General features: G+C 49.5%; 1 protein-coding gene across 1 annotated transcript in view; it reads left to right on the plus strand.

Annotated features, from left to right (window-relative positions):
• The window catches only part of TMPRSS12 (transmembrane serine protease 12), a 42,226-nt gene extending 27,202 nt beyond the window's left edge, over positions 1 to 15,024 (plus strand). Inside the window, exon 5 of the mRNA XM_054975711.1 lies at positions 14,275 to 15,024. Within this exon, the coding sequence (XP_054831686.1) occupies positions 14,275 to 14,520 (246 nt within the window). The 3' untranslated portion in view covers positions 14,521 to 15,024. The remainder of the gene's footprint in view (positions 1 to 14,274) is intronic.
• The last annotated feature ends 280 nt before the right edge of the window (positions 15,025 to 15,304 follow it).

The raw sequence follows: 15,304 nt of genomic DNA on the forward strand, positions 1-15,304 counted from the left end.
CGGGCAGTTCACTTGCACAGAAGTCCAAAGAACAATACTTACAGGTGAGCAACATGTTTTTACTTCTTCATGGTCTCTGTGCATCACAGCAATGGGAATAGGCTTGCAAGCTCACGTACCTGGATGTGGCTACAGGCCCTTGAGACAAACAAGGAGTTGAGGACTGCTCTTGGGAAGGTAGGACACATCTGGATGGAGAACCAGTTTGTTCTTGTGGAACCTAGGATAAAGAAAGTCATACGACAATACAATACAGATTGCTACTTGGAAAACCTCTTTTAAGGTAAACAGATACAGGTCCATAGAGGGCCAGTGTTTTGAAGCATTTGTCCATTAGCTGGTTGAGGACAAGCTGCAGACTTCATGCAAGGATCGGTGGTTGGACTGAATGATAAAGATGAACACATCACCAAAATAATTATTTCTTTAGAGTTTGGATGAAAAGTGAACATTCATGTCTCCAAGGTAACTGCCAGTATGACCTCCAGGCCACTAAGTTGTCTGGATGGAACAGGCGCAACCAGTTTCCGAGAAAGGTGTCTCCTAGGAACCTGTCCTGGAGCAAAAGAGGCAACACTTGGCATTGCTATGATATAGTAGAAAATACTGAGACTTGGTGGGATGATTCCCATGACTGGAATGTGCTAGTGGATGGGTATGAGTTGTTCAAGAAAAAACGGAAGGGTAGAAGAGGAGGTGGAGTGGAGTTGTATGTGAGGAGAGGGCTTGATTGTCAAGAAGTTATGGAGAATGGGGCAGACAGCCTGGTGGAAAGCATATGGGTAGAAATAAGGGGAGGAAGGACAAAGGGTATTATTGTTGGAGTCTGCTGCAGACCACCTGACCAGCGAGAAGAAACGGATGCTGCCCTCTTTGAACAGATTGGTAGAGTATCCAGACATCAGAACCTTGTAATTATGGGTGACTTCAACTTCCCCGATGTGTGCTGGAAGACAGGCTCAGCAAAGCGTCATGAATCACACAATTTCCTGACCTGCCTGGCCGATAACTTCCTTTTTCAAAAGGTGGAGGAAGCTACAAGGGGCTCGGCCATACTAGACTTGAAATTAACCAACAGGGAAGAATTAGTAGATGGGGTGAAGGTGGTAGGGACGTTAGGGGGAAGTGACCATGTCCTCCCTGAATTCCAGTTGCTGAAGGTGGGGGGGGGGGAGTTCATAGCCAGATTCATAGGTTAGATTTTGTAGGGATGACTTCAATGAACTCAGAGGCTTCATGAGAGTCATTCTGAGGGGGTGTGTGCTGGAAGGGAAAGGAGCGAGGGAAGGGTGGGCCCTTCTCAAACACGAGCTTTTGCAAGCTCAAGCCCTCACTATCCCAGCAAGATGGAAACATGGTAAGGGCTCCAAGAAACCAATGTGGATGCACAGAGAGCTCCAGAATAAGCTAAGGGAGAAAAAGGAAATGTTCAGGAAATGGAGAGAAGGTCAGACCTCTAAAGAGGAGTATATGAGGGTTACTAGGTACTGCAGATCAGCCATCAGAGAGGCCAAAGCTCAGTACGAGCTGGGTCTGGCCAGGAGGGCTCGCTACAATAAGAAAAACTTCTACAGATATGTGAGAAGCAAACACAAGATAAAAGAGGCAATTGGACCACTGTTGGGAGTAGAAGGAGAAACGCTAATGCAGGACAGAGAAAAAGCAGACAGGCTTAATGACTTTTTTGCCTCTGTTTTCTCCCTGAAGAACTCAGGCACATCTAGAGATAGTAGAAAATGTGGCAGGACACCTGAGTGGCTAATTGACATTGACAGAGAGGTTGTGGAGAGGCATCTGGCTGCACTGGATGAATACAAATCCCCTGGGCCGGATGGGGTGCACCCAAGAGTGCTGAAAGAACTTTCCAGAGAACTCGCAGAACCCCTGTTCATCATCTTCAAGGCCTCCTGGAGGACTGGGGATGTGCCACAAGACTGGAGAAGAGCGAATGTTATCCCAATCTTTAAGAAAGGGAGGAAGGATGACCCGGGAAACTACAGGCCGGTCAGTCTGACTTCTGTTGCCGGGAAGATATTAGAACAGATTTTAAAGGGATCAATCTGTAAGCATCTGAAGGACCACTCAGTGATCCGGGGAAGTCAGCATGGCTTTGTTCCTAACAGATCTTGCCAGACCAACCTGGTTTCCTTCTTTGATCGAGTGACCAGCTTACTGGATTGGGGGAACTCTGTTGACATGATTTATCTGGATTTCAGTAAAGCTTTTGATAAGGTCCCCCATGACATTCTGATGGGCAAACTGGAAGACTGTGGACTGGACTATAGGACAGTTCAGTGGATAGGGAACTGGTTAGAGAAATGCACCCAAAGAGTGGTGGTCAACGGCGTTTCATCAGATTGGAGGGAGGTGTCCAGTGGGGTGCCACAGGGCTCGGTTTTGGGCCCGGTACTTTTCAAAATTTTTATCGATGATCTAGATGAAGGAGTGGAAGGGCTGCTCATTAAATTTGCTGATGATACCAAATTGGGAGGAGTAGCAAACACCCAAGAAGATAGAATTAAAATTCAACAAGACCCGAATACTCTGGAGAAGTGGGCAGCTTTGAATAGGATGCAATTCAACAAAGACAAGTGCACAGTATTACATCTGGGCCACAAAAATGGGAAGCACAAAGATGGGGGATACACTTCTGGGCAGTAGTATATGTGAAAGGGATCTTGGGGTAAGAGTGGACTGTAAACTGAATATGAGCAGTCAGTGTGATGCGGTGGCAAAAAAGGCTAATTCAGTCCTGGGTTGTATCAAAGGGGCCATAGCATCAAAATCGCAGGAAGTCATAGCCCCTCTCTATACTGCCTTGGTCAGGCTGCACCTGGAGTATTGTGTGCAGTTCTGGAGGCCTCACTTCAAAAAGGATGTGGACAAAATCAAGAGGGTGCAGAGGAGAGCGACGAGGATGATCAGGGGTCTGGAGACTGAGCCCTATGAGGAAAGGCTGAGGACCTTGGGAATGTTTTGTTTGGAGAAAAACAGGGTTTCTCACCTGTAACTGTTGATCGTCGAGTCTCTTCTGTGCAGACACACATTGGGACTGCGCAGGCGCAGGCCAGCCGCGGAAAAGATTTTTCTAGCTCTAAGAGATGTGAAGGGGACGTTCGGATCCACCGCGCATGCGCGCCGGTGTTCCCGCCAATTTTGAATGCATATATATCCGAACGTCCCCGGCATTCCCTCAGTTCACCTGAGCCGCCGGAGAAACAATGGAAGAAACCAAGCACTCACAGCGGGGCAGGCGGGAGGGAATGTGTGTCTGCACAGAAGAGACTCGACGATCAACAGTTACAGGTGAGAAACCCTGTTTATCGTCTTCGTCCTTCTGTGCAGCCCCACATTGGGAGAGTAACTAGCATCTCACCAACGGGGGCGGGTGTGAGTGTCTACTTGAACAAGGACTGCAGGACAGCTGTGCCCACAGCCGAGTCACGTCGTGCATGCACATCCACAGAATAGTGCTTGATGAAAGTGTCTGCAGTGGACCATGTCGCAGCTTGGCAGACGTCCCGGAGCGGCACTCCTCGCAGGAAGGCAGCAGAAGCAGCTTGCGCTCGAGTGGAATGAGCGGTAACCAACAAGGGACACTGGACTCCAGCATGCTGATAGCAAAGTTTAATCGTAGACACAATCCAGCGAGAGATGGACTGGGCAGAAGCAGGTGAGCCCTTGCGAGGGCCAGAGTAACACACAAACAGGGCAGGAGACTTCCTGAAACATTTGGTGCGGTGCAAATAAAACAATAAAGCACGCTTTACATCCAATGTGTGTAGTGCTCGTTCCCCTGGGGATGAGGGTGTTGGAAAAAAGGAAGGGAGGAACACCTTTTGCTGTAGGTGAAACCTTGAGACTACCTTGGGCAGAAACTCCATGCTAGTGTGGAGCATGACCGTACCAGGGAAAAACTGCAGGAAGGGAGGGTCACACCGCAGGGCAGACAGCTCCCCAACACGCCTAGAGGACGTGATTGCTACCAGGAAAGCCACCTTCTGAGTGAGCAAAGGTAGGGGACAAGAAGACAGAGGCTCAAAGGGCTGGAGCATCAGTTGGGAGAGAACCAGGGAGAGACTCCATTGAGGAATGGGATGGGCCCTAGGAGGGAAGGTCTTGAACAGGCCCTTCAGGAACTGCTTGGAAAGCCAGTGAGTAAAAACGGTCTTCCCATCAATCTGCTCATGGAAGGCAGAGATTGCAGCCATGTGGACCTTAACACTGGAAAACGCAAGGCCCTGGGAGCAGAGTTCCAGGAGGTAGTCCAGGATGACAGGAAGCGGGCAACTAAAGGGAGAAACCCCCTTCAGGGCCAACCACCGGGAAAAACGTGACCACTTCCTCTGATAGGACAACCTGGTAGACGGTTTCCGGGCATTCAAGATCACCCCAAGCACTCCAGAAGAGAGGCTCACTCCCGGGTGCCCAGAAGCCAGGCAGTCAGATTCAGTACAGCCACATCGTGATGCCACACCCCGTCCCTGGTTAAGAGGTCCGGGGCGTGAGGCAGGGGGAGGCATCGCCCCTGGGACAGGGAAAGTAAAAGGGGGAACCAATCCTGGCGAGGCCACCGAGGGGCAACGAGGATACAGTGGGTTCGGAAGGCCCTGACCCTGGGAAGAACCTTGTACAGGAGCGGGAAGGGCGGGAAGGCATAAAAGAGCCCTGGGGACCAAGGTATTTGGAAGGCATCCCCTAGGGAGTGGCGGCCAATGCCGGCCCGGGAGCAGAACAGCGGGGCCTGTTTGTTGCGGGCAGTGGCGAAGAGGTCGACCAACGGCGTGCCCCATGTGCGGAAAACCTGGTCGAGGTAAACCCTGTTTAGGGACCACTCGTGCTGAGGCAAAAACACCCTGCTCAGCGCATCCGCCGAGGTGTTGAGATCCCCGGCAATGTGCACGGCTCTGGGAAGGACGTTGTTGACCATGGCCCAATTCCATAGAGTCGTTGCCTCCTTGCAGAGCTTGAGCGAGACCGTTCCTCCCTGCTTGTTGAGGTAGTAGCAGGCCGTGGTATTGTCCGACAGGACCTGAACCCTCCTGTTCCGAATGGCATCTGCAAAAGAAGCGAGGGAGTAACGGATCGCCCGAAGCTCAAGAAGGTTGATATGCATGGATGCCTCAGATGGGGACCAGATGCCCTGAGCCGAAAGCTGTCCACAGCGCCCTCCCCATCCCAAGTTGGAGGCATCGGTATAAACCGTGACCTCAGCTAGGAAGGGGCCGAAAGGACAACCTTCAGACAGGTTTCCAGGGACAGTCCACCAGGCCAGAGAGCGTAGCACCACCCTGGGGATGGAAAACCTCTGGTGCTGACCCATGGTGAGGGGGTTGTACCTCCGGACAAACCAGTTTTGCAGAGGCCTCATACGCAGGCGCGCAAAGAAAACCACCCCTGTGGAGGAGGCCATAAGGCCCAACAGAGTCTGAACCAAAAGGGCCGTCTGGTACCGACAATGCATAAAATGCCGGGCTAAAGCAGAAAGCCTGGCCAACCGGTCTGGGGGCAGGTAGGCTCTACCCAGCAGGGAATTGAAATGGACCCCAATAAACCTAATGGCCATGCCTGGGGTCAGGATAGACTTATCCCCATTAACCACCAAGCCCAATCTAGCCAGCACGGACAAAGTGAGGGCAATATGGGCCTGGAGAGAGTCAGGCGAGGGTCCCACCAGGAGCCAGTCATCCAGGTACGGGTAGATAAAGCAACCCTGGGACCGCAGGTATGCCACTACGGTGGCCATGCACTTTGTGAACACTCTGGGTGCAGAGGCTAGCCCAAAGGGCAACACTGTATATTCATACACAGAATTCCCATACACAAACCGCAGGTATTTCCTGTGGCCCTCAAATATAGAAATGTGGAAGTAGGCATCCTTCAGGTCTAGAATGGCCAGCCAGACGCCCACTTCCAGGAGTTCCATGACCCGCGCCAGGGTCAGCATGCGAAACTTCTCAGCCTTCAAATAACCGTTGAGGCCTCGAAGGTCTAAGATAGGCCGGGAACCTCCACCCTTCTTATCCACAAGGAAGTATCTGGAATAAAATCCCCATGGGGAAGTAGAGGCATTGACCACCCGGACAGCACCTTTGGTAACCAACTCCATAACATTATTGTGTAACACAACATCACAACATGGAGAACAACGGGGAGGGAGAGAGAGAGGGGGTGCATCCGTAAACATTAACTTGTAACCATGGGCCACAATGGACAGGACCCAAGTGTCAGAAGTAACACGTTGCCAACAGGGCAAAAAAGGTCGAAGCCTGTCCAGAAACTGGGCAGCAGAGGAAGCACCCTCGGAGGCCAACAGGGGAGCGTTCAGGCGCAGTCAGAAGACCGAGGGCTTCTGCGCCGAGGTCGAAGGCTTGGGTGAAGAGGGCTGTTGCCTGCCCTTGGACCGGCCGGAGCGCCTGGAAGGGTGACGCTGCTGGGCAGAGTAGGATCGGTGACCGTAGGACTGGCCCGAGAAGAAGCGCCCTTGACGCTGCTGGTAAGGCTGGTAAGGGGTCTGGTAGGATCGGAACCGACCATAGCGATACCTCGGACCCGACGACTGGGCTGAGGGGGCGACTCCGAGGGACTTGGCCGTCTGCTGATTTTTCTTCATCAGGGAGAGGGACTCATCCGTCTTCTCCGAGAAGAGCTGGGGCCCCTCGAACGGGAAATCCTCCACCTTCGCCTTCTTCTCTGGAGGCAGGGCCGTGGACCGGAGCCAGGCGTGCCGACGCAGGACCACCGAAGTTGCCATCGCTCGCGCTGCAGAGTCGGCGGCGTCCTTGCCTGCTGTCATCTGCTGTTTTGACAGCTTCCCGGCCTCGGCTTGGAGGGCCTTAACCAGGTGGCGGCGATCCTCCGGGAGGTCGGAGAGGTAAGAGGACAGCCTCTTCCACAGGAATAGATTATAGGATCCCATTATGGCCTGGAAGTTGGCAATACGGAATCCCAGAGACGCGGACGAGTAGAGTTTCCTGCCCACGCCATCCAGCTTTCTGCCTTCTCGGTCCGCCGGGGCCGACGAGGAACCGGAACGGAACCGAGCCTGACCCTCCTCAGCCACGATGGACGAGGGTTTCGGGTGATTGAAGAGGTACGGGCAATCATCTTGCTTCAAACGGTAGTACCTTTCTACCTTCTTTGCCGTCGCGGACACGGACGCCGGCGTCTGCCAGAGCGCGAGAGCGTTATCAACAAAATCCTCCACAGGGGGAAACGCCACCGACGCGGGGGACCCGGAATACAGTGCCTCCAGCAGCTTACTCTTGGGCTTGGAGGTCGTGGAGGAGACGTCTATCTCCAGCGCGGCGGCCATCCGCACCATTTGTTCGGAGAACAGCCTGTAATCGTCATTCGGGGACGATGAGCGGGGCCCACCCACGGTGTCATCCGGGGAAGGATCCGAGGCCGCGTCTGAAGAGCACTCCGACGGGGACGCCAGACCTTCCTCATCCTCGGAATCCGAAAACTCCGGCGAGGTTTGCGTCGGAACCGAAGACCGGTGAGCGGTCGGGGCCGACGGATAAGTTGCAGGAACCGGCGGTCGCAGAGGCAAGCCCGGAGGTGGAGGAGCGGGTGCTGGGAGCCCGACTGGCTGAGCCGGAACGGAGACCATCGGAACCGACGGATGTTGCAGGAAGGGCAGCGACTGCTGGAACCACGCCACAAAATCCTGCCAGGAGGTCATGTTCCCAACCCCCGCGACCGGCTGGCAAGGGGGCAGAGGAGCAGGCACCGGGGCAGGCCAGCGAAGAGGCATCGGAACCGACGAGGTAGACGGCAGTGGAACGGAGGCCTCTGAAGGAGCCGGGGCGGACGGCAGGGAGCGCTCAAAAGATTGGAACGGTTCCGGGAAAGGCGGAAACGGCATGAATTCCTCGGGAACCGACGGAGGAGGCGTGCAAGGAGGCGACGGGGTGTGAAGACTCACCACATCGTCGGGTATCAGGACTGGTTCGGCCGGAGAACCAGGCAGCGCAGTCGGAGCTGGGGACAACGCACGGCCCTTGGCCCTCGACTTCGCCTTGGCCTTCTTGGACGGGGGCTCCGAAACAGCCTCCGGAACCGAAGGCTTGGAGGAGGACTTCGGCTTGGGCGCGGAACGCTTCTTGGCCTTCCGGCTCGAAGGACGATATCCGGAACCGGAATCAGGTCGGGCCTCCGGAACGGGTTGCCCCGTCGGTTCCGAGGGGAGCGGCTCTGGCGACTTACGAGACGGCGCCGGTGACGGAGCGGCGGAGCGCGGCCTATCTCCCGAAGAGCCCGATGGCTTGGGGGGGAGAAGGTTGGCATCCCACAAGAAGGCACGGAGCCTGGCCTTCCGATCACTCCTTGCCTTCGGAGTGAAGGACATACAAATGGAGCAGCGCTCGACAACATGCCCCTCGCCCAGGCAGATGAGGCAGAGCTCATGGCCGTCCGAGTGGGTCATCTTAGTGCCGCATTTATGACACTTTTTAAACAAAGATGTCTGCGACATAATGAACGGTATCTTCCGACAGATGACAAGGGGAAAATACCGACCAGCAGAAGAAACGATCCAAAACTCCGAAGAGACGCTGAGAACGAACGCTAGACAATAAGAACCTTTTCGACGGCGGCGAAAAAGGAACTGAGGGAATGCCGGGGACGTTCGGATATATATGCATTCAAAATTGGCGGGAACACCGGCGCGCATGCGCGGTGGATCCGAACGTCCCCTTCACATCTCTTAGAGCTAGAAAAATCTTTTCCGCGGCTGGCCTGCGCCTGCGCAGTCCCAATGTGGGGCTGCACAGAAGGACGAAGACGATGAGGAGGTTGAGGGGGGACATGATTGCTCTCTTTAATTATTTGAAAGGCTGTCATTTGGAGGAGGGCAGGGAGCTGTTCCAGTTGGCAGCAGAGGACAGGACCCGAAACAATGGGCTTAAATTACATGCACAAAGGTACCGGCTGGAAATTAGGAAGAACTTTTTCACGGTCAGAGTAGTTCAAAAGTGGAATCAGCTGCCTAGGGAGGTGGTGAGCTTCCTCTCACTGGCAGTTTTCAAGAAGAGGCTGAATGAATATTTGTCAGAGATGCTTTAGGCTCATCCTGCACTGGGCAGGGGATTGGACTAGATGGTCTGTATGGCCCCTTCCTACTCTATGATTCTATGATTCTATGCTAGAAATGGCAAAGATATCTATCTCCAACAAACTCCATTAGTGGAAGACTGGGTTCAGATACCTGTAGTTGATTGTTGATTAGACGTGGGCACTAATCGCAATAAGAAGCAAAAACCCTCACGAACCGGGTTCATGAAAATGCAGTTCGTGGGGCGGCATTTTCCACAAACTCCACAATTTTTCAGCCCAGTTCATGAGACTCATGAAGGGTTTGAGAAGCCAGACAACCTGGCGGCACTGAGGGGTGTGTGAAACTGACAGTCCCATTCTCCTGCCGCCAGGGAGTGGCAGAAGAAGGGAGCTGTCAGTTTCACACACCCTGTGCTGGGTTCAGCCCATGGGCTGAAGCCAGCGCAGGGTGAATGAAACTGACAGCCCCCTTCTTCTGCCGCCCTGGGCGGCAGGAGAACGGGGGCTGTCAGTTTCACAGACTCCACACTGGGTTTATCCCTGTCAGTTTCACAGACCCTGTGCTGGTTTCAGCCCATGGGCTGAAGTCCATGCAGGGCAAGTGAAGCTGACAGCCCCATTTTCCGGCCTCCTGGGAGGCGGGAGAACAGGCCTGTCAGTTTCACATACCCTACGGCAGGTTCAGCCGATGGACTGAAGCTGGCGCAGGGTGAATGAAGCTGACAGCCCCCTTCTCCTGCTGACAGGGCTGTCAGCTTAACACACACTGCACTGGCTTCAGCTGATGGGCTGAAGCCGGCTTGGGGTGTGTGATAGTGACAGCCCCGTTCTCTTACTGCCACAAGCAGCAGGAGAAGGGGCTGTCTGTTTCAAATGCCCCGTGCCGGCTTCAGCAGCTGGCACCTGGCATATGAAATTCCACGAACCACGAACCGATTTGTGAAGTGGGAAAAGGTCGTGGAAGTTTGTGGTTCCTGGTTCGTGGAAATGCAATGAACAACAAATCATGTGGTTTGTTTTTTTCTGTTTGTGCCCATGTCTATTGTTGATTATCCACTCATGTGCCACTGAGCCCTTATAATTGCATTCACTTGATTGTTATTGTCATTGGTGACCTGAATGGCAATGGGATACAGTTGTACTTGATGTCAGAACTGTGGCTAGATTTTTTTTTTTTTGAAAAAATTTTTATTGGGTTAGAATATTATTATTTTTACATTACATTCAATTTTCCCCAAATTTTTCATTTCTAACCCCCTCCCTTTCCCTCCCTTTTATTGACTTCCAACAGCTTTCCCACCCTTTGTCCCTTTTCCCTTACTTCTATTAAATTCCTCTGTCTAAAACAGATATACATTCTCCATTATATTGAGCAGTACATCTTTAACTACTTTTCTTATTATACACCCAAACTGTACGTCTTTAGATAAACAATTTATCCCATTTTCCAGTTTTGAATATTTCTATATATCATAAACCTATATATCATAAACCATAAAAATCTTACATTTAAATCAAACAATTTGACTTGTTCTCTATATATTACTCATTCTATCTTTTTATGGTAATTCTATATAGCTCATCACATTGTCAATCAATTTGACTCTTCTGTACATTCAGTTTGGTGCATATAAATCTTATCAAAGAAAGAAAATATTGTTGGTTACTCAGTCCTCATGTTTAAACCTTATCATTAATTATTTTCTATCAATATTCTATCTGTTAACCTATGCCTATCTATATATATATCAATCTATTAATCCAACTGCTTATAAATTCACATTTATCTCTTCCTCCCCCGGTAAAGTCACCCCTCTCTTTTATACTTTTATTATACATCAGTAGTTCTCAAACTGCCACAGTTTTCCTCCCACCTCCCATTTCTTCTCCAGATATTGTTTCAGCTTCTCCCAGTCTGTGTTAAACTGCCCTGAGTCCAGATTTCTCAGTTTTCTTGTCATCTTGTCCATTTCTGCCATGTACAGCAATTTGTAGATCCAATCTTCAATAGTTGGCACTTCTTGTACTTTCCATTTCTGCGCATACAAAAGTCTAGCTGCTGCTGTCATATAAAATATCAACGTCCTATGATGGGCTGGAATTCCCTCCATTCCCAAGTTTAGCAGCAGGAGTTCTGGGTTCTTATTTATTTGAAACTGTAAAATTTCACTCATTTCTCTTATTATTTCCCCCCAGTACTGCCTAGCTACCTCACACGACCACCACATGTGATAGAGGGAGCCCTCATGTTTCTTACATTTCCAGCATTTATTAGAAGTATTCAAGTTCCCTAGCGCAATCTTCTTTGGTGTAGAACTGTGGCTAGATAATGTCCTTACTCCAGACTACCTTCTGCAATCAGACAAAAGCCCGTTGTTTTCAAAAGTTTACTGAAGAAAGAATTCATTATAGTCCACGGGCCCAGATACAATATCCAGGCTGGTACATGTGTATTGTTACGAATGACAGGCAAAGCATGAGTTACAAAGTATCAGAACCCAGCAGGCCCAACCTCCCCCCATAGTTCTCAAAACAATCCCTTTGAAGCTGAGAAAGCGAAAGTTTCCCAAGGCTGGAGAAGCGATAGCCAAAACAATCCTCTTCCTTGAGATAGCTGCTGGGAACATCTTGGCACCTGTGAACAAAGCACTTAGAATACTGCAAGAATTAATATGGAGTCTCTTTAGTTACATACATACACTTCAACCCTGACACTTGATGCATGTCCTCTACAGGCAGCAGGTAAGGCTATTCAGGGTGGTAGGTGCTGTTCTACCCTGTTTGTTGTTGTAGTACATGACTGATGTGTTGTCAGTGGCCATCTGTACCACTCTGCCTTGAAGCCTAGGAAAGGAGACATGAAATGACTAGTATAAACCTAGATTATTGATGCGGACCTTCTCCTGAAATGTCCAGAGTTAGCTGTATGCCCATTTTTCAGTGGGTGCCTTGAACCCAAAGTGTCAGGATCTTGTCAAGGTCAGATATAGTGTGAGAGGTGTGTGTCTTTAAGATCCATTACTGGTTCAAAAAAGTTGTAGGAACAAAAACTGCAGAGGCCTTAATCCAAAACTTGGTGAAGCAGACCACAAGAGAATAGCTGCCATGGGGCCAATGAATTTACATAGCTATAAGGTAAGTATGCCCTCCCAGTCGTTGAGTCCAGATGTGCCTTTATGAATTGGAGGGTTATGGCAGAACAGGAAGCAACTGCTCTCAATTTACTTGAAGGTCTAGGAAGGTTAAGATATGCAAGGTAGTTCTCACATTACCAAGGAGGGAAAGAGGATTATTTTCAGAAGCCAGTTGTCAATACAAGGAAAGATGGCGATCTCTCGACATCTGAGATATAGTGCAACCATTGCAATTGTACCTGGTGAAAACCTTCCCAGGAGAGGCAACGCCTTGTATTGGTAGCAGCCATCTCTCAGAGCAGAGAAAGAGACCCTGTTGTGACGGAATCAAGATGTGGAGCTAGGTGCCCTTCAGGCTGACAGCTGCCCGACCAAGCTCAAGGATGGAACAAAGTCTTTCTTCAGAATAATGAAGCATCTGGAGTAGAAACCTCTGCCTTTTGGGGAACATGGCACTTTTCGAATCACCACTTTCTGTGGAAGAAATCAAGTTGGAAGAGGTAGGAAGAAAAACAAAGAGAATTTTATAATTTATCTCCGCTTCATCACTGATGATATGGCCTTTCAGGTTTTAATGGAACTGGAGGACAGGAGGTGGAGAGAAGTCACACAAATCCTCAAATGCCCTGGTTGGAGTCAGATGAAGCCTTGGACTATTACAAAACCTGAGATATAGCGAAGACTTGTGTGCTGAAAAGTCTTTCTAAATGAAGGACATTCTGACGGAGCATGGCTGGAGGCCTGGGATCATATTCCAGGAGTGCCACTTCTGTTTAAGCCAGGAAGCAGATGTGAACCTTTTCTAAAGAGGCCTTTTCTTCAAAGAGCAAGTTTTCAATCGGAAACCTTGACTTTGGTTGCAGCAAGGTGGAACCGAGCCCAGGTGTGTAGAGGATGATGGCAGCTGCCATAGCTTTTGCTCCGAATCAGTGACATGTTTATTAGTTTCAAAGAGGCATTTGGATAAACATAAAGCTTCCCCCCCTCCCAAATACCACCACTGTTTAATAGCCTCCAGAGGTCAAAGATGGGGTATAACCAGGGCTTTTTTTCTGGGAAAAGAGGTGGTGGAACTCAGTGAGTTGCCCTTGGAGAAAATGGTCACATGGCTCAGCGGCGCGGAGGGCGATCTCAACTTCCCTCTGTCTGGAGATCAGGGGGCGGGGCCACCAGCCATGTGACCATTTTCAAGAGGTTCCGGAACTCCATTCCCCTGCGTTCCCCCTGAAAAAAAGCCCTGGGTATAACATAATGATACATTGTCATTCAGGCAAGGCATTTGGACATTTTTGGATATAAAGCAGCAGAAGTATAAACACTCTCCTCACCAGAGACATTTTTACTTCTTCACCTGGTCAGAGATTGAGGCTGATCCTGTTTGTTGCTTGAGGTCCATGAGGGCAAAGTCCTCCTTCGATGGCCTCAAGGCAGAGCCTATGTTGTTGAGATACCTCTTTTAGTGGATGCCAACAATGGAGCAGGAAGGTGCCTCTCCTCCCCTCTGGGTAGGCAGTCCAAACGGCATCTCCTCCCCTCTGGGTAGGCACAGTCCAAACGGCATCTCCTCCCCTCTGGGTAGGCACAGTCCAAATGGCATCTCCTTTAAGAGGTTTTCACACCTAAAAGTTAGCTATAGCAGTTGGTGAACGGAGGCTTTGAGCAGGCTCAAAAGACCATCAGTGTGACACACAAAATATGAAGTAGCAAGTTTCTTTCTTTCCATTCAGCACAATTGAACCATTTGGTTTCCATTCAAAACAGACAATAGGAAAATAAAGGATGATGTAGGAACTGAAATAATTGACACAGTTGTTAATATGATGTATTGATTGCCATGATGGCTGATAGCAGGATTTTCAGAGTGAGTTTTTTTGAAATGCTATTGAGACAGGATTATCTACATCAATGATAAAATTGTAAGCAATACAATCCAACCAATGCAAGCTTACTAAATCCAAGCATTCATCCGTGTGTCATAGCATTCAGTAATTTCTTTTGACAATTAACAAAGGGCGTAACTAATTGGATCACAATTCCGCATAACCTAGAACTTAGGAATTTCTTTATTTTCCTGTTCCAGGGAGACAGTGGTGGGCCACTGATGTGCTACTTCCCAGACGCCACCAGGTATTACCTAATAGGAATCACCAGCTTTGGCTTGGGCTGTGGCAAACCAAAATTTCCAGGAATCTATATACGTACAGCTACTTATAGAAGTTGGATAAATTCACAAGCTATTCTATATGACAAAACCACCACCGTGAGCATTCCGTGTGTTCTGATCTTTTTGAATGTGGGCTTGACGACTTTGCATCTTGGTCTATGAAGAGGCACACTTACCATTATGCTCAAATGACCTGAGATTGCTCTTTAAACTTTTTTTTCCTGTTAGCATGATTATTTTTGAACAACCATCACACTTTGGATTTACTGGACTAGATCCTACAGTTGCATGGATGGAAGGTTTTTTTTTTTTAATGATAGCCGATATTCCTTCACCCTTCCCTTCCCACAACTCTCTGCAATCCCAATAAAGGCACAGCACCTTGCTTGCTCCTATGCCGAGATCTTGCTCTGTTGCAATTTCTCCATCAAGTTTTCTGATGCTAGAAGAGCAAGGTGGAATCAATTTCGCCCAGTTCAGCTGTCTGACTGCAGTCCCCTGTACCCAGTGGGGATGGTTTTGTCAGTGGCAGTCCGTGTTTCCGAGCAGAAGTTTTTCAGGCATCACAGAATGCCTTCCACTGGCACAGGAGGATGCAGCCTGTTTACCCAAATCTGGGCTTAGTAGTGTCACGTACATACGCAATCTGTAACTTAAAACTGTAAATTCAAGGAGCACTTGTTTAGTTATATATTTATGATCGACAGGCTATATAAATGACATGATAATGCCACACTCTTTTGAATAATATGAGAAGTCATTTTTTTAAAGTGTGCAATGAAAAGTTTTCTAGCATACTTTTTCTTCTTCAACACACAGCATCAACCATTTATGAAATTCAAATTATACTATCAAAGATGTACAAGTCTGTGATCAGTGTATAGCAAAGTAATGTGCATGTCAGGTGTAAGACCTGCCATATTATCTACAGGATTTTAAGAAATAA

This window comes from Eublepharis macularius, chromosome 4, assembly GCF_028583425.1.
Source record: "Eublepharis macularius isolate TG4126 chromosome 4, MPM_Emac_v1.0, whole genome shotgun sequence".
Lineage (NCBI taxonomy): Eukaryota > Metazoa > Chordata > Lepidosauria > Squamata > Eublepharidae > Eublepharis > Eublepharis macularius.